General features: G+C 42.4%; 1 protein-coding gene across 3 annotated transcripts in view; it reads left to right on the top strand.

Annotated features, from left to right (window-relative positions):
- The first annotated feature begins 538 nt into the window (after positions 1-538).
- The window catches only part of LOC109859679 (insulin gene enhancer protein ISL-1), a 26,792-nt gene continuing 3,681 nt past the window's right edge, over positions 539-23,649 (top strand). Inside the window, exons 1-4 of one of the 3 annotated variants that reach the window (XM_020438154.1) lie at positions 539-936; positions 1,003-2,141; positions 16,198-16,384; positions 19,603-19,907. In XM_020438154.1, coding sequence (XP_020293743.1) covers positions 2,027-2,141; positions 16,198-16,384; positions 19,603-19,907 — 607 coding nt within the window. In that variant the 5' untranslated portion in view covers positions 539-936; positions 1,003-2,026. Of the gene's footprint in view, positions 2,142-16,197; positions 16,385-19,602; positions 19,908-23,649 lie in introns of all 3 variants that reach the window. The other 2 variants (XM_020438155.1, XM_020438156.1) reach the window with 2 other exon arrangements.

The following is a 23,649-nucleotide window of genomic DNA, read 5'->3' as shown; positions in this document are numbered from 1 at the left end:
GAAGGGTAGCAGGAAGAAGAAAAGGCGTACAGGGTGGGCGAGAGAGGTAAAGAGAGAGGAAAGAGAAGAGGAAAGAGAGAGAGAGAAAATTTGATCGCGCCGGTAGGAGGAGAGAGCGTCGAAGCGCGGCGGAGGTGGATGATGCGCGGCCGGCACACGATACCGCGAAGAGAGGAGAAGGATACGCGGGAGTCGCGGAGGAGGCAGAGAGAGGATAGGCACGCGAATCGATTAGGTGCGCCGTCGGCCATTTTGTTGCCGGTACGCCGGGTCCCGGAGAGGCGTGGATGTGGACGGCGTCGACTCCGCCGCGAGGACGAATCGTTCGGGATCGCGACGCCGCTCACTCGCGTTCGATAGGGCGTCCAAAGGTGGTAGGGAACACCGCCGGACTCCACGGGGGCTCCATAGTGGGGAGGAAACGACAGTAGTAGACGACGACGACGGCGGCGGCGGCGGCAGCGGCGGCGAAAGAGAGCAGCGATAGTGGGGTCCGGCAGCTCTCGGTTAGGGTTAGGTCGAGTTCTCGAGCAGACTATAGCGAGACACGTAACTGGCAGTCAGTGGCTCCCAGGGCCCCGCGCTGTCAGTCTCGTTGGGGTAGTTTTGGTGCAACTGTGTGTTTCTCTCTCTTTCTCTCTCTCCTTCTCTCTTTCTCTCTCTCTCTCTCTCTCTCTATCTCTCTTTCTCTCCCTTTTTTCCCCTCTCTCTTTCTCCCGGTGCCTCCCCTTTCTTTCTCTCTGTGTTTCCGCTTACCCCCTTCCTTCCTCTTCCGCGGTCTCTACCTCTTTCCTCGGCGTCTCCTTGTTCGCACTTCTGCCCACGATGATTGTTTCTTTTTGCCTGCCCTTGTCTGCCGTCGTTCCGCCGGTCGGTGTGTTTCGCGAGCTCCGATAGTGGATCCGTGGCTTGTGTTCATGTCGGCGTCGTTGTTAGGTATTAGCAGTGAGTGATACGAGCGTACCGAATAACGACGCTTGGTACCCCTTTTTTTTTTTTTAGTGCCGCGACGCGATCCCGAACGGACCGGTTGGACACTGGATTGGTTTTTTTTTTTTGGAAGCTGGTTTGGTAAGAGTGAACGCGAGTCCGGAACATATATCGGGGAACGTTGTTAAAAGAGCTTCATCGTTGATTGTTGCCTGCACAGTTGCAAAAAAATCGCCCACCGAAAAATCGCGATACACCTACTACCTGACATAGGTAGCGGGTGTGGTATATTGCGACAGAGCTGCGGTTAAACCTGAAGTCGCGATACTCGACTTGAGAGAGAGAAGAAGAAGAAGAATCCGTTCTACGCGCGAGAGACACCACGAAGAGAATCGTGAGAGACTTGCGTCGGTGGAAAAACTAAATAAACCGAGCCGGATGAAACTGGGAGAAAATTTCCGACGAAGCGAAACCGTGGAAATGCTATGTAAACGGAATTAACTTGAGGAAGCATTTGTGATGAGAGTGGCCGGCTCGAGCTGTACGAATGCTCGCGACGAAGATTAAATTCTGGGGCGCCAACCCACAACTGGGAATAGAAAATTCAATTCATTTTTTTGTGTGAAAAAAAAAAAGAATCAGTAAAAAAAACTCGTCACCATCTTAAACCGAGTACGCACTTTTCCTCGATCGGATTTTTGATATGACAAGTATGGGTCGCAATACAGCAGGTATTAACGTCGTGCGATTTGCAACGAGATAGTTTCCCTGTATAATTTTCTAAACTCTCAACTTCGCGCGAGAGGATTTTCCGAGTTCTGGTGTTGAGATTGATTCGGAGTGAAGGAGAAAAAAAAACTCGCGCGCGCACAACGCGTTGCGTACAACCGCACTCCGGAGCAGTTTTTGACGCGCCCGGGTGACTCTATCTCCGCACAGCGTCCCGAAGGGGAGAGCAGTTTGACGCGGTCGAAGTTTCGCGAATTAAAGAGTTACGGCCGCGGGTGGTCGGTACGAAGGCTTCAAGATTGCTCGAAAACCGTCGCGCGAGGTGCGCAGGAGTGGCAGAGCTGCGGAAATAGGGGGTGCCGGAGTAATGCAGCGGGTGGGCGCAGCCGGGGGGCCCGGGCCCATCGGCTTTCAGGGCCCTCCAAGATCACTGAAAATCTCACCTGTGAACATACAGGACGAACCTGCCGATCCCACGCAGAGTGAGTACACGAGATTCTTTTTTTTTTTTTTTTTCTTTTTTTTTGTGCGAAATGTCAAAAGTGACAGCAATATTATTTCTACAATTGATTTGCGCGCAAAACAACAAAATGCACATTTCACATTTTTGTTTTTTCTTTTCTCTGACGAAACTTTCGCGCACACACACGTGCGAATCAAAGTCGAGGAATCGCAGCGGAGACAAATCGACACCACACGAGATGCAATTGGTGACCTATGGTATTTCTAACAATTATATGATTTGATTAAAATCCGCACTTTTTAGAGAGACCTCGCGTTCGTATCCATTAAACAATCAGAAGTACGGAGTGATTTTTAATGTCGACTTTATCGTCTTGTGTAATTGCTTTGATTGACCTTGATTGCATCACAAACGATATCGTTTGATTGAAAACAGTTTTTTTACTGTAACATTGAACTATTCTTTTCCCATTAATCAGCGATAATTAACAGCTTACATGACTACTATTTAAATCGCTTGTTTAAAAATTCAACTCTCTCGGTAATTATAGCTTTGTACCTTCATTTTATCGCGCGTTACGTTCCGTAACTAGATTGTTAAATGATCATTTTCTCATATTCGTTATTTCATCTCGCGGAGTCGTTAGAGATAAAAATATATGTTAACTCATACAGACACAACGCGCGAGGAAGCACATTTATGATTGTCCTTAATCTCCCATTTGACCTTTTGCGCGTGGAAAAAAATTATTTTTCTTTACATTTTTTAAAACTCGACTGACACGTAATCACTGAACTAATCACAGGAATCGATTGTGGTGTTAAAAATCTACGTATACGCGGTCTTTGTTTAATATTATATCTCGGTAAGCGAAAGGCTGATCGTCACAATATATGACTTTTCTTATTTATTGTGCAGGGAACATATACCCGGAATTGTCTTTTGCGATTATGTATAATACACAGAGCAAGTGTTGTATTGTATATATATATAACAGATAAAACTGCTGTCACGTTGGTTGGTGTATTCGTGACTCGCAATTTCGTTTTCGAATAATACGTATTATTACTAGGAATTCACAGTTTCGTTCTGTGCGGAAGTGTCTTTAACGTATAACGGAACACAAACGTGGACAGAGCTCGTTTATTATTAACCCGAAGTTATCGCATTTTCATAATCGGATACATGGAATATTTAACGGCCGCGAAACGATTCGCCGATGATTTTCTGTAATTAAATGTTACAGTATTGCGTTTAACACGTGTTTTTCGCGCGCGCGCGTGCGTGCGCGCGTCTCGCTCGCTCGCTCGCTCGCTCGCTCGCCCCGACGAGATCGCAATTATCGCGCGGGACAAACATTTAATATATCTGCCGTATTTATCGCTCATAATTATTACCGCGCTATATTATTCGCCGGGCATAAGAATGGCAAATGCGTGTACCGTGCGTTCGCGCGCACCGCAGGCGCATCGCACATTTTACGGTGAAATCGCGGTCTTTAATTTATACCGGCAATTAATTTGATAATTGTCAATGAAGGCAAATAAATAATCAAAACCGTAATTGCGAAATATATATGTATATAATATGCGCCATATCGTACATGCCGAAAACAAAGAATTGAAATAATATAAAATTAGAGGAACACACACGCGCGCAAAGGATATATAACGTGAGTTTGCGAGAGTCACATACTCTCAATATAGATTCAATTTTCAATCCGATAATAAATCATTTCGATAGTAAATAATACATAACTTTCTGCGGATTTTGCTAAAATTAAAGCGCGTCTCCGAATTTTAATGTAGAATTCATTAGATAAAATTTGGCCTAGATAACCAATAATTATATTATCCTAAGATTAGAGCGATGATTCGGGATGAATATATATGATGCATAATTTGAATTTTATTTTGTAATTTTAAACAAAATTAAAATATATTTAACGCGATGAAATATCATTTGTAGCGTGAAGAAGCATTCCTCAATATCAGCAACAATAAGAAATTTAAAAACAACTTCAATCAAATTAGAATGTTCTAAACAAATGCTCAAATTCGGCGTTCTTTAAACTTGCGGGGAAAAACATCGCGAACAAAATGAAAATATTTAAATAAAATACTCCAATCACGCATAAAACTTTTGCAAGAAATTACACGTTAATGCTTCGATGTAATGCACTTCTTCCAAATCTGTTTAAAATCTTGAAGGGTTCGATAAATTGTTTGAAGATAGTCTACCGAATATTTACAACACATTGTGTTTATTACAACACAATGTAAAACTTGACGTTTGTTGTACTTGCATTTTTTTCTATTGCGAAAATGAATGCTTTTTGTTTAATTACCAATAAGTGTAAGATAACGCTGTTTTTTATCACTCGCTTGCGTTCGTGAAAAACGTTTGAAATATATAACGTACATTATGCGTTTTTGGACATCTTCCCCCAAAATCTACTTTAGATTTCAAAGAGCAATATATGAGACGATTATATCTACACAAAATCTCAGCAATTATTTATTACATCTACTGAGAGCGATCACTTTTTTTTTTTGCTCGAAATCCTGTGAGCTTACAATTCATTTGTGTGCATCTAACCGCGGAATGTTGTCAGTGAACTACCGAGCCTGTGATCGAAAATAGACTCGATCAGAGTTTTACTCCGCATGCACCCATCGCATTTTAATAGCGGACCGCTTTTAGTAACCTCTCTCTCTCTCTCTCTATCTCAAAACATAGGAAAAACTAAAACCTGTTTGATTAAATTCGCTTTATAATACAATTGTAACGCTTTTTTTTTCATGACAATGAATAAAATATTTCCATCAAAACGACTGACTTATTTCTCTCCGAAATCACAAATTCGTGAAGTCGCAGATATATGCGACACAATATTTGCAACTTCGCCTGCTATATTAACAACTGACCGTGTTTGCACAAAAATTTTTAAATAAGAAGCACAGTCTCGTCGAAAGACCGACAAAAGATTTGCGGCGCGTTATCAGAACGACAACGTACGCGGTGGTGGATCGACGCCGAAGTGTCTATCTTCTCGTTTTTCTTCCCGCGCATCCCCAAACGAAATACAGTTAACGTCGATTTTAATTAACGGCTCATACATTTGCATGATTAGACCCTGAAACAGAGTTACGCGGTATCGGCATTCCGTGCATCGAAAACGACCATGACATTAACGCCGAGAATTTCTCGCTCGAGCGCTCATCAACGCATACAACTCGGTCCCGACGTCGACGTTAAATATTTAAATGTTCAATTTTTTTTTTTTTTGTTTTTTTTCTTCTCCCTTTTCTCCCTCAAGCGTGCGCGTGCGCTTGCGCATCAAACTTTATCGTGTAAGTCGACGGTGAAATAGCCGATGTAATTGGAGCAAAACGTATGCGCGCGATGTGCTTAGCGACCGCGCGTATCACTTTGTTTACTTGGCAATTTCGATCTGATGACAAGACAATCGCGGGACAATAAACGTTCCGCATGCAAACTTGATCTTTTATCTATCGACGTTGCCGATACTAATAAATCACTGTGTATCAGAAGAGCCAATGTGATGTTTCTGGAAAGTGTAAGAACAAGTTTTTTTAGACGTGTCCGAAAAATTTTACGTGAGATAAACGTATTTTATCTCACTTAATATAACGTATATATAAATAATATATATCCCAAAATACGTAACAGACGACTTTTATGTGTTATAATAATCTCTAAATAAAACTATTTAAACATTAAAAAAATAAAATTATTTAAAACATTAAGGGTACTACTATTTGAATATATACAGAAGTTAAAAAATATTCGATAAATTACGATAATAAAATTGTGAAATTTTCCGAACGACAATTTAGTCGCGAAAAATGAGGAAAAAAAATCGCTTTTACAAGAGACAAAATCTTCTCTCTCGAGTGAAATATTACTTTTGACGCTTAAAAATAACTTTTGAGATGAGGTCACTGTCAATATCGCTAAGATGAAGCACAAAAATAAAAACCGCGCGCTAAACTTTGAACTCGCGCTTATGCTCGCTCGCTAATTCTAATTGTTTGCTCTGACGTTTCATGCGAACGCAGACGATTTATTTCGTCCGCGTGAGAGGAAGGACGCGCGCACATAAGAAGCGGGGGGAAACGGCTTCGGTGGAAATCATCAGCCGATTAGAGTGCAGATGTTCTCATACGGAGATTACGAGCCGTCTCCACCCTCCGCGCGCATCGCCATCATATACACCGCGGGGGGGGTTAGAGCGGCCGGCAGGGGCGGCGGAAAGTGGATATAACGTCATAGGGTAGGCTTGATTGAATTATCATGAGTGTTTGCGGAACGGCGGCCTGCAATTGAATTAGACGCGGGGCCTTTTCTATCGGAGGAGCGTGTGGACATATATCAGTGTCTCGACATCTTTCTCTGTTTCTATTCCGTCTCTGTTTTCTCGAAGGCGCCTCGCACTTGTCTCAAATGATTCCGCGCGCGTTTAACGTTTGAAAGAGAATTGCGTATCAGAAATCTGTGTGAAATATGAGGCGAATCCCCGAGACAAAAAATATATATTACGTCTTCAAATTTATTTATAAACACGTGCGCGCGCGCGAGAGAGAGAGAGAGGGAGAGAAGAAAATATAGAATATTTTTTAAATTCTTCCTCTCTCTTCAAAAGATACAATATATAATTTTTTTTTATCGATAAAAGACAAAGAAAGATTTCCGCGAAATGATTTCCGATATATTGTCGACAACGACGTGTTGTGTTCGGACTGCGATAAACGGGAGGGGTAATAGTCATCGTTCGCCGATACAGAAAGACCGAAAGACCGTAACGCAATCATTCGGTACACAGAGTTATCTCTGCGATTGGTGAGATTCTTCGCGAGGTACAACGAAAAATCAGTGCGTACTCAGCGGTCGATCAAAGGCGCGCCGCTTCGGTGAAAAACGCGCGTCGCGCTGCGGCACGTCGAACTATAGACGTTTGATAACGTTCGCACGGCTTATCTCGCGGTTAGTTGATTAACTTGGCGTATATATACGCGCGATAGAGATCTCTCTCTCTCTTTCTCTCTCGATTCACACAACGTGTTCGTCCTCGCGTGACGTAACGCGGTTACGTCAAAAATTGCGACCGAAAATTGCATAATTTCGACGAGATCAGACCGCGTGTTGGAAGAAAAAAAAATACGACAGCGCGATGATAATCCGCTCGCGAAAACAAATCGAAAAGGATATGCGATAGATGAAACGCGCGCGTTCCGCGGTAGACCGGTATAATTCTAGTAACACGCTAATTAATTAATGATTAATTATTATAGGATATATACTACGTATATGCGCGCGTGTATCTAATTATTGCGAAGCTATGAAGAGAAGATTACGCCGCGCCGGTGCACATCCGTGCTTAAAACGAGATTGGCATCGGTTTACAGGAAACGCGGGGTTTATACATCGTGACGCGCGGATTGTGTCACGAGTACATTCGACACGGTTTTAGTTTATGGTCAACTACGGGGGCCATTTGGTCACTGTTCTACGAAAAAAAGTCCAGAAGGCTCCGGGAGACCTGTGGCAAAAACTGTCTTAGGGCTTTAAGCTGTCGGCACCCGGCGCCAGACGAACGCCCCGGTGTCTTCGGTTTTACAACATTGGAGGATCGGTCACCGAGGACCTGTTGTGTTCGCTCTCGCCCGTCATTAGAGACCCGTCTAACGAGAGGGGCCCCCGTTGTGCCCGAGTAGGCTTATCGGCACGAGAAAGCTTATAAAGAAGGCGCATAATCGCTGCCCGAGACGCAACGGTACGTCTCTCTTATCGTCGTTGCCGATCTCTCCCTTTGGCGACGATTTTTTGAAGATTTTTTGCGTTTCTCTCTGAAGAAAAATTTGCAAAAAGACCCGTTACACCGTCGTCGACCGTTCGTTTCGTGTACACAGTCGTTTCGCGGTCGTGTGCACTTGTCACGCGAGGAACGTGTATGTACGTCTCGCTGAGAATGTCGAATCATTCATCTTTGTTTGTTTTAAGCCTTTCAGGATTCTATTGAGCGCGTTGGCGCTATTGGTCTGAAATTTTCGCGAAGCGGAGTGGTTATCGTAAATCAGCCAACGATGTTAGTCTCGGGGAGACGTTTTTTAAAGATTTTGAAAAGAAACTTTCTAACATTGTGATTTTTTTTTAAGAAGAAAAATGATAAACCTCTTGCAGTTAAGGACGATCGTAAAAGAGTTTCCGATATTTCGGAAACCTTTTATGGTCAAGAAGTAATGGTAAACAGAGTCCTGCGGAGAGATATCGGACAAAAGAGTTTTTTTTTTTTTCTTTGATTGTTTGGCAACATTCGCTCGCAAACAATGATTTAACGTCTTGTGTGTCAAACAATATATGCGGGACGCAAGCTGAGCAATTAATTTTCATCGAGAGACGGAAGATTTATTAAGACACACTCGTTTAACCTGCGCAAACTAGATGGCGGGAATCGCGATCATAAGTTTTACAAAAATTAGGATTGAGTGCGAAAAAAATTTTATATCTCACACGTAATTCATATAAGTTTATATAATTTGAAAAAAATCAATTTTTTTTTTGATGAAACGAGTTGCAATCATCTTGCGTCTTTATATTTGCCAATTTATCTGTCGCTATAACGTAAATAAATTAAAATATCCGAGATGTTTCCTTGTTTCGTCGCAATAATTTCGCTTAAAAGCAAATATATATATATGTGAGATTACTTGATATTCGATTGGTTAATTTGCAAGGAAGCTTTTTAAAAGAACTCGGATATTGACGGGAAGTCAGTGCGATATTAAATTGATGACACGAAATTACAAAACTGTCGAACTGACTTTTCGCCGAGAGGAGGACGTGTCGAAATGTGTTCTGAATAGAAACTAGATCCCGGTAAACGACATCGATCGCGAACGACGAGCAAAGTACGAACACGTGTACGGGTGATGACGAAAGAAAAAAAAAAAATTCGGGCGGAAACGACAATATCTCGCGATCAGGTAACAAATTGTAAATTAATTGATCCTCCGCCTTCTTGGGAGTGTCCCATCTAATTTTTCCGACTAATTTTTGTTTAACGCTCGAGATATTAAGAGAACGATTTTTGCGATAAACGACATATTCATTACGCGCGGTTCTCTTCACATACGTATAAAAGTCGTCGTAAACGTTTTTTTAGAAATTTAATATATCGCGGAATCTCTCGTCTTGTGTTTTTTTTTGTATATTTTGCGGATTTATTAATCCACACCCGTCGCGAACACGCACACCCGAGGATCAAAATTACCACAATCAAAGATCGAAAAAAAAAAAAAAAATCAATGCCCGCGAGTTGTCCGAAATAAAAAAAACCCAACCCGTCCGGAATTGATGACAGCTTCGCGCGAGAAAAGACAACGGAGACGAATAAAAATATCAGAATCGGAGAACCAGTGTTTTGTCCACTTCTCAATGCTTCACATTGGCAGGGTGGAGATCCGGAGAGAAACACGACGCGAGGGATGAGGTGCGACCGACTCGGAGTCGCACGAATTAGAACCTGCTCGGCGCGGCGGCGACGTCGGGGCGCCGGGTGGACGGGCAGGAATGCCGGCCGGACTGATAAAAGCCACGGCCAACATCTACATAAATTTTAACCGGGGGATATCTATAAGGAGACTGCCTTTCGTTCATTTAAACGTACATCCTAAATTTAGTGTCAACCGCGATGCCGCAGTATCGGCGGAGCGGCGGCGCCGAGAACGCGGCGCGCGCAGCCGCGTCTCGACGCGCTATACGTCTCCGAGGAACCTACATCGCTGAAATGACGTGTCCAACTTTCTACTTAGGTTTTTCTCTTTTAGGTTTTCTTTTTTCTCAGTGACAATTACGTGTAACTACCGAAGATCGGATCGTGACCAAAGTTACGACTCGATTACCGAACGATTGTTGGAACAAACGCGGTAAAATTTTTTTTTTTTGTTGAGAAAGAAAAATTTCTCTATCTTACATTTTATTTCTAAATACCTAATAATTATGTACGCACGATCGTCAGATGCCGAACGAATAGATTCGCATTTCGATAGGTAAATTTGTCACGGACACTTCATATTCTTCGGTGACGACGGAGGGAAGGTCGTGTTCGCACAGCTGGAAAAAGAGCTTTGAAATCTAGTTGTCAATTCGACCGTCCGAAACTGACGGCCTGTAGTTTTCCTCGTCTCATTGGCGGAAGGAACGCGCATCTCTCAAATGTTCGACTTCCAAAATTCAACAGTCAGTTCAAAAAGTGCTCTTGTTCCGATATATCGGTAATCGATCGCGAAAAATCAAATTCGTTGTCGAACACAAACGCTCTGATCGACTTTTTTAATTATACATTTCGTTTCCGATGTACGGTGTAACACATCGGTTATTCTTGTGCATTTCAAGAAATTTTGCGAACTATATAGATTGTAAAGTGCAAAACGTCACGTTTAGATTTGGTGCAAAATCAGTCTTTTGATTGTTTTTTTTTTTTTTTTTTATTCTACTTGTCAACCCAAAAAGCACCGTGGCAATTATGCAACAATATTCTTAAAAGAGAGGTCGTTCACCGTCGTTTGCGCTTCGAGAAGGCAAAATCGTTCAATGCAATCGCGAGGCGATTTCTCTCGCATCCCGATGATGCCGCTCGCAAATTTGCGGCTCCGCTCGCTGTGCCTCACCCGCTTCTTTCGTCGCTCGAGTGTTGGCCACTTGCCGCGGCCTGATGCACATCCGCGTGCGCGCGTTACACACATTTCGCTCGCTTTGTATGTACATACACACGGGCGGTATCTTCGAGCGCTCTCGGACCAGCTGCTCTCGAGAGACCGGACGCCGCGAAGGCTTGTAAGGTGCATTCCTGATTCCGCTACGAAACTGGCCGCGTCCGGTTAAAAAAAAGTGAAATAATTAGCGGAGGTGTTAATGAAATACCAAACGAACGCCGTGGGACACCGGGTCGGCGCCTCTGAACTGCCAACCAGACATCCCCGACACAAGCCTCGGCGCCGATTTCCTCCTCTCCCTCGTCCTCTCCCTCGTAGTAGCAAGCTACTCCTAAGATATCCTCCTTGTTCCACTTCTTCTCTCCTTTTTCCTCTTCTATCGTTTCTCCAAGCCGTTACTTTTTTCTCGTTCTCCTACCCTTGTCCCTTCTTCGTTTTCTTCTCCTTCAACTTCTTACATTTCTGTGCCACATCCACCTACGTTCTTCTTTTTCTCATTTTTCTTTTCCGTGTTCCATAGAGCAATCTTCGCGTCGTTTTCTTTCTTTTTTTTTTTTTTTTCATGTTTTTCTTCTAACTCCGTTCGAGAATACAAAGGAGACGCGCGTAATATCGACAATTTTTCGATTGTTGGATAATTTGCGCGAGTCTCGAAAAATAATGTATATTTCTGTAAAGATGATACTCGCTGATGTGGTTACAAAAATTTACAAAATCGACATGCAACACAGATATTGTCTCGTGCACGAGATGAGGCGGATCCCGAAAGGTTGGAGGATTAATCGCGTAGATATGTGTTCAGACGGCACTATGTTTAGCAACATCCGGTTGAATTTCTTTCTTTCGTGAAAAATAAGAAATATCATCGTGTCGGCCGCCGTCGTAAAATATATGACTACAACGACAGGGAATGACCCGCCACCCACATTCGGTCAGTAGCGAGCCGCTTCGAAGTCGTGATTTTTTTTTTTTTTATCTACACACAAGAGAGAGAGAGAGAGAGAGAGGAGGTGGTAGGGGAGAGATCACATCTCGATGTGCATAACATTACTATTTTCGGTGTGTTCGATAGATCGAGTTTTGCCACCGATCAATCGTGACGGGGACCATGTGCAGCATTTTTTTCTCTTTGTCTTTATCGACAACTATATATCATATATATTATATGTATATGCTTCTATATAATGTATCATATATATGTATATGCGCGCGCGCTTCTCTTATGAATAAATTATATTACAATTCGATTAACGTGTGCATACGTGTGTGAGAGAGAGAGAGAGAGAGAACTTATATGCGTTAATACTTTTAATTTTTTCTAAACACTCCATATTTCGCATTGAAAAAACACGTTGACATATGCGTCATATTTCTCTCTGAACAACTATAAATCAATTCTGTGTAATACTTAAAATGATTAACGTACCATTTGTGTATTTAGGAGTAAATTGTGCTACTCTTTGTTTTCTAATGTATATGTTCGTTACGAAATGAATCCGTTTGAGATCTCAAAAAAAACAAATATATTTGTTACTTTTTTTAGAATAGATGCGTCTTGTGATCTCTCGACACAGCCGCCGAGCAATGTCGAATTGGCAAGACTCACAGCTTGTATATAATAGAAAAAAGGATAGGAAACACGACAGCAAGTGTCAAGTAGACGACGGAAGCACAGATAAGAAAAACAGTCAAAGAAAAGAAAGCCCTATCGCGGTGAGATGAGAAATCGCAGTGGAAGATAATCCGTGAGAACGAAACCGAAAGGAACGAATTCGAATTTGAATTAAATGTGATTTACATGAATATTCTCAACATACTTGATATTTATGAACATCATCAATAAACGAAACTCTCGTAGAATAAGCAAGAGATAAGAAGAGATGATTACATGTATGTTAAATATATATAAAACTTTATACGCACAGAGGATCAAAACTCAATATGTGATCACATGCATAGCAAACCAATGTCAATCAATCTTACCACGTATAAATGATTATATACAATATTGACTGGAATTTAAAGCTTCGGTGCACCAAAAAAAAAAAAAAGATTTCCATCACCCATAATTGGACGGTAATTACGATTCCTGTCACATTACGCGAAAAGTTTTTAAGTACGACTTCGGAATTGCAAATTGCAATTGTAACCTGTCGCCTGGTTCGTTACCGCTCAATTAACGATAACGCAAGGCAAATCTACGTCAATAATCCGCTATGATGAAAACGAGTATGTAAACTAAGAATTAACAGTTCATTAGCGAGGAAAGATGCGATTCCCGCACGCGGGTTATTATAATATTTTCAACAAATATGCAATTTTTTTTTATTTGTTAAATTTGGAACAATTTAGAAAAGACAATTTTGTCCGCAGAAACGATCTATCAAAAAAAAATTAGAGACTTTCGTTTCTTGGAGGATTCTTTTGGATCGAGATGGAGCGATCGAGGTGTGTTCCGCGTAATTCGATACCGATATAGTATTAAAATCAGCGTGTTCGCGCGCGCCCACGACGCGAGCGAAGCGTGTAAGGAAATAGTGACAAATACGCGATAATATCTTTACGATGATTTCGGGAGAGAAAGATCGTCGAGCTCGATCGCGCGCGGAGAGAGAGAGAGAGAGAGAAGTGTGTGTGTGTGTGTGTCTGTGTGCTTGAAAGCGCGCTAGTGTGTGATCCAGGCCGAAGCCTTCTCTCGAGATACGAGGTGGTTGTCGTCTCTGGGAGCTAATGGGATGCCGCCGACACTCTCCTCTCGTCGTCCGAATCTCTTTGATCCTGGCCGACCTTGCCCTCCGCGCCTCGGTGTGACTCCCGTCTCCTTCTTACATCTCTTCTGCGCTCCTTCTTCGCCGCTCCTTTTTCCTTCTTGCGTACCACCCTGACCTTATCCACCGGCGGTCGAGAATTTTCATGGTGGTCGCAAAATTCTTCTCCGTCCACACACGCGCGAGATCCCAAAGTACATTACTCCGCGTGAGATCGGAAACTTCTTCTTTTTTTTTTCTTTTTTTTTTTCGCCAATTAAAGTAGCGAATCTGGGAGCACAATGACAAAGAACGGTTTTTGATTTTTCTTTGTCATAAATGTTCTTTTTTTTTTTATTGCTTTGCACATCTCAAAATTTATTCCATAACTTTCAACGATTTTTGAAAAACAAAAAAAAGAATCACACGTATACGTTTATTCATTTGATCGCAGAAAGTTACGAAATGACAATTCTGTTTTGGGATGGAATAGTTTCATCTATCTCCCTCTAATGAAGCAATAAATATAACGCGTAATTCCACTTATCGCGGTTAGGCAAACAAAATTATAACTACGCAGGTAATTTGCATCGCGCGACGAAGGTGAAGGTGAGAATATTGCTGCTATGCGACTGATAAAATAAACGACGCTTAGCACGTGTTATCCAAATACTCATTAAAGTAAGCGCATAATGCAACACTGTTTGTGCGCAATGCTTTGTTCTTTGGTCGCCACCTTTCGCGTGCTCTAAGAAAAAATTTCTCTAAGTATTGCACCAAACAATTATCGCAAAATTAAAAACAAGTGTTTTTATCAACGTCTATATTCTCATCAACGAAGAGACCTTAATTGAAAAAAAAATATCCATCAAGATACAACAAATTCGTCGGATTAAATTCTTTTTCTTATTTTTCAATCAATTTGCAAACACGTGAGAAAGTGTTTTACAAAACTCACAAATATTTTACACGCTTTATATCGGCATTCCCGAATTGTTTTAAGAATCAAGCGCAAAAAAAAACCCTTCGACGTCCATCGGACCGAAACTACGCGAATTTCCGACCGCGCCGCGTCGAGCGTCACGTCACGTGTGCAGGGCGCAGAATCCGCGTTAGACGACGCCGCCGCAGCCGCCGCCGCGCTGCCGACTCGATGTTGTTGCCGTCGGAACTTTTGGGCGGAGTTCGGGTGGCGAGACCGTAGATGTGCGCCGCCCAGACGTGTACGCCCCTGATACTCTTCGACGCGCCTCCTCACGAGCGCACTCGCGTGACGAGACCGCGTCTCCAAGAAATCAACGCCGCGTTTCGACGATAATTTCCGAGAGCCCGGCTTTTCACTCTCTGCCACGGACCGTGACATTTAAAAGCTTCCTATTATCCGATTTTTTTTTTTATCCCGGGCACGCCAATGCGCTTTCCGCTTTCGACGTGCGTTTTTTCAACTACCGGCTACACCGGAATTCAATGTGTCCGTGCACGTGATAAAGCTGATCGGTAAATTACACGACAGCCGCGATATCATCGCGACGGAAAATTTTCACCGACCGAGATGTCTCTTTTCTTGTTTTAATTTGTTCAATAATTAAACGGTAAACAAGCGCGACTCTTTTTTCACGCAATACTTTTATATGTAAACTTTTCGCACATTTTCTCGCAACCGTTTCTGGCACTCAAACGGTTAAAATATTCACACAAAATTTCCGCAAAACATGTTTATTGATGATATTTATTCAAATGCGATAAACCCACTGATCGTTTTAATTGCACGTTAAAATTTAATCGTGTTTTGGTATCACGCGCAGTACACATGCAAAATATGAAAAGATTTTCTATGTAATTAATAATTTGTCCTTGCAAAGAACATAAATAAACTAATCGCACGAATGTGATGTAAAACTTTCTTACCACATTTAGTAAAGCATTACGTGACGTTCTGTATTTTTGTTGTAAAAAAAGAAAGCGCAAACTACCTATATGCGAAACATTTTTCTATTACGCGATGAGTTTTTATCCGCGAAATCGACGATAACGCGGCGTCAACAGTATGACACATAGATCGGCGATATTATCGATATTTTTCGTTTGTCGGCATATAGCCGACATGGATGTTTATTAATCGTTATTTTCGCGGCTAATAATGTAACTAACGAAAGCTCGTTACGATGGAGACGATAAGATCGATCAATCGCGCGAGTACATTGCGCGCGGTCGTGTGTTTCCAATTCGATCGCGTGCGATTCGCACACATATCACGCGAAAACACATTGCCGCGATACGCGCGCGTAACATCGCGTAACGTCAATTTTTCCTTTGTACTTCGCCGCGAGCACGCGGCGTGTCTCGAGATAACGTATTATTTAATGTCATTTAATGTTACTGTCGATAACGAATGTCTGTGAGGAAACACACGAATTTCGAACATTTAATTTTCTTTCACGTATTTACGTCCATATTACACGCGAAAGTATAATAGTCACAGAATGAATGGACGCGTTGTATTTTGAAAAATCAAATTTTAACCGTAAACCTTTGTCGAAAAGTGCAACTCGCTACATCTCTCTCACAATTCGATTATTTTCTGTTTCAGAAGGTAGAAGTTCGCTCTGCGTTGGGTGCGGCGGACGGATTCACGACCAGTGGATTCTGAGGGTAGCGCCGAATCTGGAGTGGCACGCGGCGTGTTTGAAATGTGCCGAGTGTCAACAATTTCTGGACGAGAAGTGCACGTGTTTCGTACGAGACGGCAAGACATATTGCAAGCGCGATTACGTTAGGTGAGTTAAGTCCATGTGTTTTCCTCCTCGCGTAAGAGAGAACTTTTTTTTTTCTCGAGAAGTCTCGGACGAGAAAACTTACTTCTTTATGAGATGACTCAACTCTAATTGCACGAAAAAGAGAAATAGAGCGAAAGAGAGAGAGAGAGAGGGAGAGAGAGAGAAGATAGCTTTAACGGCGGATGTACAGGGGAAAAAAGGAGATCAAATATTTGAATTTTTCTCGCAGATTATTATACACTTTCCACCCCTAAAACACGAGAAAATAAGTCTTTTTTTTGGTTCGAAATAGTCAAACACATTATACTTCAACAATCGCCGGAGTCGAATAATTAATTATCTCGCGTTATGCCAAAAAAAAAAAAAAAAAAAAAACGCGCGATGATGACGCAGTACGTCAAACGAATATCGTCTCATTGTCCAAGGGTTGAGTGTCGCTCCTTAACGAACGAATTCCTCGCGAGAAGATGGAACAAGAGACACTTGAAAGAGAGAGACGAAGAAAGAGAGAGAGAGAGAGAGGGAGGGAAAGAGAGGAGAGGAAACGTCCGGCACGATCGCGGTGCAATATGGTAATTAATGCAAAACCGTGCCTCTTGTCAGTGAGGCCGCTACATTCCCCGGCGACACGCGATACGCTCTTTCCGATACGCATTTGCAAACGCTCGGATTGGGAAGCGAGTAGAAAAAAAAAAAAAAAAAAAGAAAAAACAAAAAAGGGAGAGAAAAAGAAGGTCGGGAAAGAAGGCAGATTGGGGGCGAAAGAGAGGCACGGGGAGGGGGGGAAACGACAGGGTCGAGAAAGTCCGGAGTATTTTTATCCGAGTGCGGTGCATCCGACGAGGGGCGAGAAGTCGAGAGAGGCGGCGCACACACCGACTGTACATACGCACCGACGACTGCATTGCCACATCGCGACGTCACACCGTCGACGATTCTGCGTTGCGTGCGCGCCCGCGTGAGTGTGTGCAAAAGAAAAAAAGCTCAACGCAAAAAATTCGCGGAGTTTAAACTCGCGAGTATAAAACTCGCGCGCGACGAGGCGATTTGCGGCACGCATTGATCGACACTTTCTTTCGGCTTCGACGGGTGACGTTGTCGTTTAAACTTTGCGGTTGGAGTGTGCGGTTGATCAGCAGTTCGCGTATTGTATATATATATCGGATTAATATTTTTTATATACGGAGATATAATCGCGCCTCTCGCGAACGAGGAAAAATTGTCGGATGTAATTTTAGTCGTAAATAAAAAAATACAACTGAAATAAACATGACATTCATCGTCGTGGCGGAGATATACGATTGCGTAACATCGCGAGTTATGTAGTTCGCTAATTTTTTAAAATAGCGAGTCGATATTTTAGACGCCGGTATAAGATGTCTAAACGCGCGTCTATTCTCGGGATTTTCTATTCTCAAAAATTGAATCTCTTAGACCGGGCAATAACGGTTGATTCGTTTCTTTTCGATTATTGATGTGTTCGATTTTAACGGCGGCGCGCTTCCTTCTGTGACGACAGAAATATATTCCGAACGATTGCGGTTAATTAATTCTTCTCTGCGAAAATCATTCGTCGTAATTGATTTATTACAATTCACATCACATCGCCGGTTTTCGATTCTTTTTTCTTTCTGTTTTTGTTTTTCCATCGCTGATGAATTGAAATTGAAAAAATGCAATTTGTTTGGCCATTTACGTGAAAATTTCGCGTAATAGAAAAAAATTTAGAGATTGCTGCAACAAAAAATGACGCGAAGAGAAGACGCGACTTCGTCCGAGTAATATGTGAGCGTCCGTGATTTTTTTTCTCTTTTCTTTTCGATCGTTCGCACACGACGTTTAATGCCGTTGAATAACCCATCGTCACGAATTCGACCTGGACCAAATATTTTTCTCCGCCGTGGCAGCGGGGTTTATTTGCGCTGATCCGTCGAACGTCGGAACGTCGCCGCCACACACTCGAGGAAGACTGGCGTATCCGGCCGCGGATTCGAGCGACAGCGATGACGGCCGTTTGTTGTTCCTGTCGCCTTTCGCTCAAAAGTCCAAATTACCAACGTACACTCCCCCTCATCTCGTGTACACACGTTCTTCTGGGTGTTCCACAGCAGCTATTTATTTACAACAGAACCAACTACCGCGAGTCTCTTGCGAAAGTGCCGCTATGTATAATTGTTCCGTAAAAAGTAATCGCAAATAGCAAACAAAATGGGAAAAAAATAATAAAAAAAAAAAAAACCGATAATGAGAGAAAAAGTTCGCTCCGATTATGTTAAATAAATTATTCGCGCGTGTGTAACGAAAGAGATCTCGATATGTATATAAAAGATTTGTCGACTCTTCGAAAAATAAGTAATGGCAAACGATAGAAACGTCCCGTTAATTCGACCGTCAATTACACACACGTACACACACACACACATACAGACAACTATTAATTCCGCGTTACATCGCCATCAATTTCACTTATATTACCGCGAATATAACAGCGAACTTTTCCAATTTCGGATGATGTACGTTGGATATTTCATTATATTCCATGCCCGCGTACAGTTTTAATACATACACACGCGCACACACACGGAACAGGTTATTTATTGAATTTATTTATATAAAAATTGGTCCCCTCCTCTCCCCTCAGTAATATTGTGTATACAGAAATAAATGTACGACGTGACAATAAAAGTCACTTCGACCCAATTTATGCGCGCGTCCGTTTTGCATTTTATCGGATATGGAACGGGAGCTTTTTGTTTCTGCTCATCGCCGAATTTATATTTACAACACTTCACGTTGTGAGGAAATAGAAGATAAACAGACAATAAAAATATCACGAAAATATCGTCTATGTGTGCGTGTGTGTGATGGAAGAGTTAAGTTAAACTTGCAAAACTCTCTCTCCTCTCTCTCTCTCTCTCTCTTTTTCTCAATCGGCATCTAAATTAATATCGCTCATCTGGGGCGCGCGCGAGTGTTATATCAAGAAATTAACGGCGCTGTTTCAATTGCAAAATTTGTAGCGGCAATTTTAAATGTCGTTAATCCTCGAATCGATTTAACATTGTCGTGCAATGTGAGATAATGAAATTTGCAACGTTAATTCTGAGCGATCAATTTTACGAAACTCTTGTTTTTCAAAAAATTCACTTCGCAATTCACAAAACTGAATATACAAAAAACTGATGATTTCTTTCTCTCTCGCGCGTGTGTTGTTGCAGGCTTTTCGGCACGAAGTGCGACAAGTGCAGCCAGTGCTTTAGCAAAAATGACTACGTGATGAGAGCGAAAACCAAGATCTATCACGTGGAGTGCTTCCGATGTACCGCCTGTTTGAGGCGACTCGAGACCGGCGACGAGTTCGCTCTGCGGCAGGACGGTCTTTTCTGCCGACACGATCACGACGTTCTCGAGGGCGGGAAACACTGCACCGGACCGGCCGGTTTACCCGGAAGCGAAAATAATAATAACGCTTCTCTGACGAACAACAATCACCATCTACATCCAAACGACGGCTCGATGTCAGGTAAGGAAGACGACGCGACATCCCCCCCTTCCCATTGGGATTTAAATATCTCGCTTTCTTGTACGTTTCATATTTCTATCCCTTAAGCGTTATTTCCTCTCTCGTTAATTGTTCTCTCGAATATTAATACGAGAATCCGTAATTATATACGTTGCGCCACTCTTCTACGTGGTAGTCGCGCGCACGAATATCGAAGGAAAATCCAGCTTCCCCCGATCTGAAGCAGCGTCGTACGTACAGCGGGCGATACGTTTGTGGATTATCGAACGAGCAAGTCTACTGTCCATGTGCAAAGACCAAATTTGCAAAAGGGTGCGCGCGTTCGAGGGGTGTAAGCTCAAAAGGACTCTCCTAACAGTAATGTTGTGTTAGGATCACGATGTATAATTAGGTGTTGATAATTGAAGCCGTTAAGACCGTAAAGGCTTGACCAGTACCCTATTCCTCCCCCGTACGTCGGGATTACGTGGGTTTAATGTCCTGCTAGCCTAGCGTAATGTGTGCGCGTCCGGCTGAATTGCCGCCGAGCAAATTAACTCCGATGTTGAATCCTAAAATCCTCTGTCTTCGGACGACGATAGACGCGAGATCGCGCAAGATATTGGCATCGGCGCGAGTTAATCGAGGAAGAACAAAATTACTTGGNAAAAAAAAAAAAAAAAAACTACTAACAAATTTAAATTGTTTTTCAAATTTTGTTTTAATTAAAAACAAAAACACACGTTTTTATTAAAATTAAAGAAAAGAGAAACGAGAATGTTTTTTTTTTTTTTTAGTCAATTTAACGTCAACGGTAAGAATTTTGAAACAAATACCGAAAGAAATCGTGGTGACACACGTGTGCACGCAAAACCGGCCTTACCGTTCGGCTACCGTTGCTCTTTCTCTCTCTCTTCTCTTCTCTCTGTGTTCTCCATGGTCTTTCAAAATGCAAAGGACAAATGTCGGCATAATTACTCGATATACTAATTTTCGTGTAAATAACTCGTGTGCGGCACGGCTCGACGAGCGCGCACGTCGTGTCGTGTTTGTCATTGTGATTCGTCATGGAGATTCGTCGCGCGTATAAACATCGTTTCCTATGCACGAAAAAGTTTGGACCACCTCGTGCCGACGGGCAGCGGGCCCCGGCGTGTCTTTTAAAAACGCTGCCGAGGTGCCAAATGTAACACCACCCTGCCAACTACTGTCGCGCATAACTACGCACGATCTGTTTCCTCTTATTCATATTTTCTTTATTAGCGCGCCCAAGGGAGATAGAGAGATATTCCGCGTGCACGGGAACGCACGACGAAGACGGGCAATACCGCGTGTCATCGGATTATTAATAGCCTCGTAACCTCGAATTATATTCATAAACTTTATAATCAACTTTCGACCAATATTCTCTCAGCGTCATCGCGATGTATTTTTTGTTGCAACATATTTTATTTTACAACATCGGAACACGTGGAAGAGATCCCGCGATATTTTTTTAATAAAAATCCGAGGATTTTTTATCAGACACTTGTTGCGAATATATCTCGGTATATATTTTTGCATAAACTTTTATATATATATATATTTCTTAAATTTTCCTTATATGAGTTTTTCTCTTCGAAGTTTATGCGCGATCATAGAAATTTAATCCCTTTAACGTCTCTTTCCGTCAGGAAGACGTTAAGAGGATCTCATCAGATTTATTAGAAAAAAAAAAAATGTAAAAGCCGAGCTCGAGACGCGATTATTTGGGCGTTTGATATCACGAGTTGTATGCTCGTAAAAAATCTTTCACTATACGAGTTAAAAATTTATATCTCGTGAAAGATTTTCTCACAAAGTTCTCAAAAAGTTGCGCAAATTTATGTATTTTGCTAGTTTTTGTGTATTAAATACACATATATTTGACACGCATTTTTCGTCCGAAAGATATTTGAAATTTATTGCGACACGAGATATAGAGAGAGCTGTACGATCAATGCGATCATTTTTTTCAAAAGTCGAGAGTGTCCGTTCGCGTTCTTCGTCTTATCGTCACGCTCACATACACACAATGCCTAGTTCGGTTCCTGCCAACTGAGACCGCTATTTGGTTAGGACGCAGAAATAGTGAGATTTCGTTTGTTCTCCCCGTAAGTATGTGTCGTGATACTCGTTTGACTTTCCTCTTTCGTTCTTTTCTTCTTTTCTTTCTGAGCGCGCACCTACTTCGAATGTGACGTGACGTTTATCATGATCTATCAATGATGACCGCGGCTAACAAATATTATTACCGCAAGATTCGAGTTCGCGTTAAATGATAGAAAATCAGTTTTTTGTTTTCGCGTTTCTGAGTGATTTCTTGTATCTCTTCTAACGTTGCAACGTTATCTCTCAAAGACGTATTTAAATATAAATCTATCTTTCCAATTTCACACAAAAATCCTTTCCCGCGGTGATAAAACTCCAATTCTCAGCGGCAAGTTCCATCTTACGCAAGTTCGATCTGTCGAAGGAAAATTCCTCGTGATTGTAGGAATCCGACCGACAAGCCGAACAACGTAATTCTTCTTGGCAAAAAATAGAAACCCGCTTCCACCTTTTGCAAATAAAACATCGCATGCACGCGCGACTGGCTCGCTCGCGCGACGTGTCTCTCGCGCGCGCTGAAACGTTCCGCGATTTCAAGGTTGCTGCCGCTCTCGGCGATCAAGGAACCACACCGCGCGCGGTGGTTTGCTCATCGACAATATTGTCTTTTGACTGTTGTCGAGTCCGGGCGCGCTAGAGAGTTCCGCGCGATCGTCCAAGCGTCGGTACACCTCTTTTGCGCGTTCCTCATCCGCCATTCTGTGAACCAGTATCCGGATCTCCCATTAGCCGGGACTCGATCGTTTTGCAAGACCGGTTAGGAAGATAGCGCGCGGACCCCGCGTGGAATCGTATCGCGCGCGCGTTTATTTCACTTCTTCCGTGCCTCGTGCCCGCGGGATGTTCTTTACCTTTTCTCGCGCGACTTCTCTCGCTCGCGAATAAATCTTTTTACAAAGGGAAAGAGGCCGCGACGACGCGCGCAACCATTTGCGCTTTGTACCGTGAAAGAGAACGAATGTTAAATAAAAAAATCCGGAAGAACAGCGAGAGATTTATCATTATATACCTGGTGTTTGTTCGACTTAATTTTCTTTCCTGAACGAAGCGAATATTCATCAGAAAATATTGTTGAAATCTTTCGAGTTTGCGATTTCGCAGAAATAAATCTCACGCGGTTACGTCAGTTTATTGCTGCTATAAAAAAAAAAAAAGAGAAATATAAATCTATCTCTGTCTCATGTCTGTTTGTTTCTCAGCTGTCTGTTAGATTTACTAATTAGTTTTGTAAAAGACACATCTCCGTTCAGTTTTTATTTCATCTCAAAGATACCCGTGTAGGAATTGCCGACAGACTTCCAGTAATACTACTAGGCCAACAATGGCCCAACCTTTATAGCCGATACTCGATATTGACAATTGGTCCAGTATTGTCCCATTTTTGTATTTTATAACAGCCCAATATTGGCCCGTTTGTTCACCAGTGTTCGGCATTCATATTGGGCCAGTATTGGCAAGAAGACAGGGCCAATATCGGGCCAGTACTGGCAAGAAGACAGGGCCAATATCGGGCCAGTACTGGCAAGAAGACAGGGCCAATATCGGGCCAGTACTGGCAAGAAGACAGGGCCGATATCGGGCCAGTACTGGCAAGAAGACAGGGCCGATATCGGGCCAGTACTGGCAAGAAGAC

The sequence above is a fragment of the Pseudomyrmex gracilis genome, unplaced genomic scaffold (assembly GCF_002006095.1).
Source record: "Pseudomyrmex gracilis isolate BER0280 unplaced genomic scaffold, ASM200609v1 scaffold_278, whole genome shotgun sequence".
Classification (NCBI taxonomy): Eukaryota; Metazoa; Arthropoda; class Insecta; order Hymenoptera; family Formicidae; genus Pseudomyrmex; species Pseudomyrmex gracilis.
This window is presented reverse-complemented; position numbering and strand designations above follow the sequence as displayed.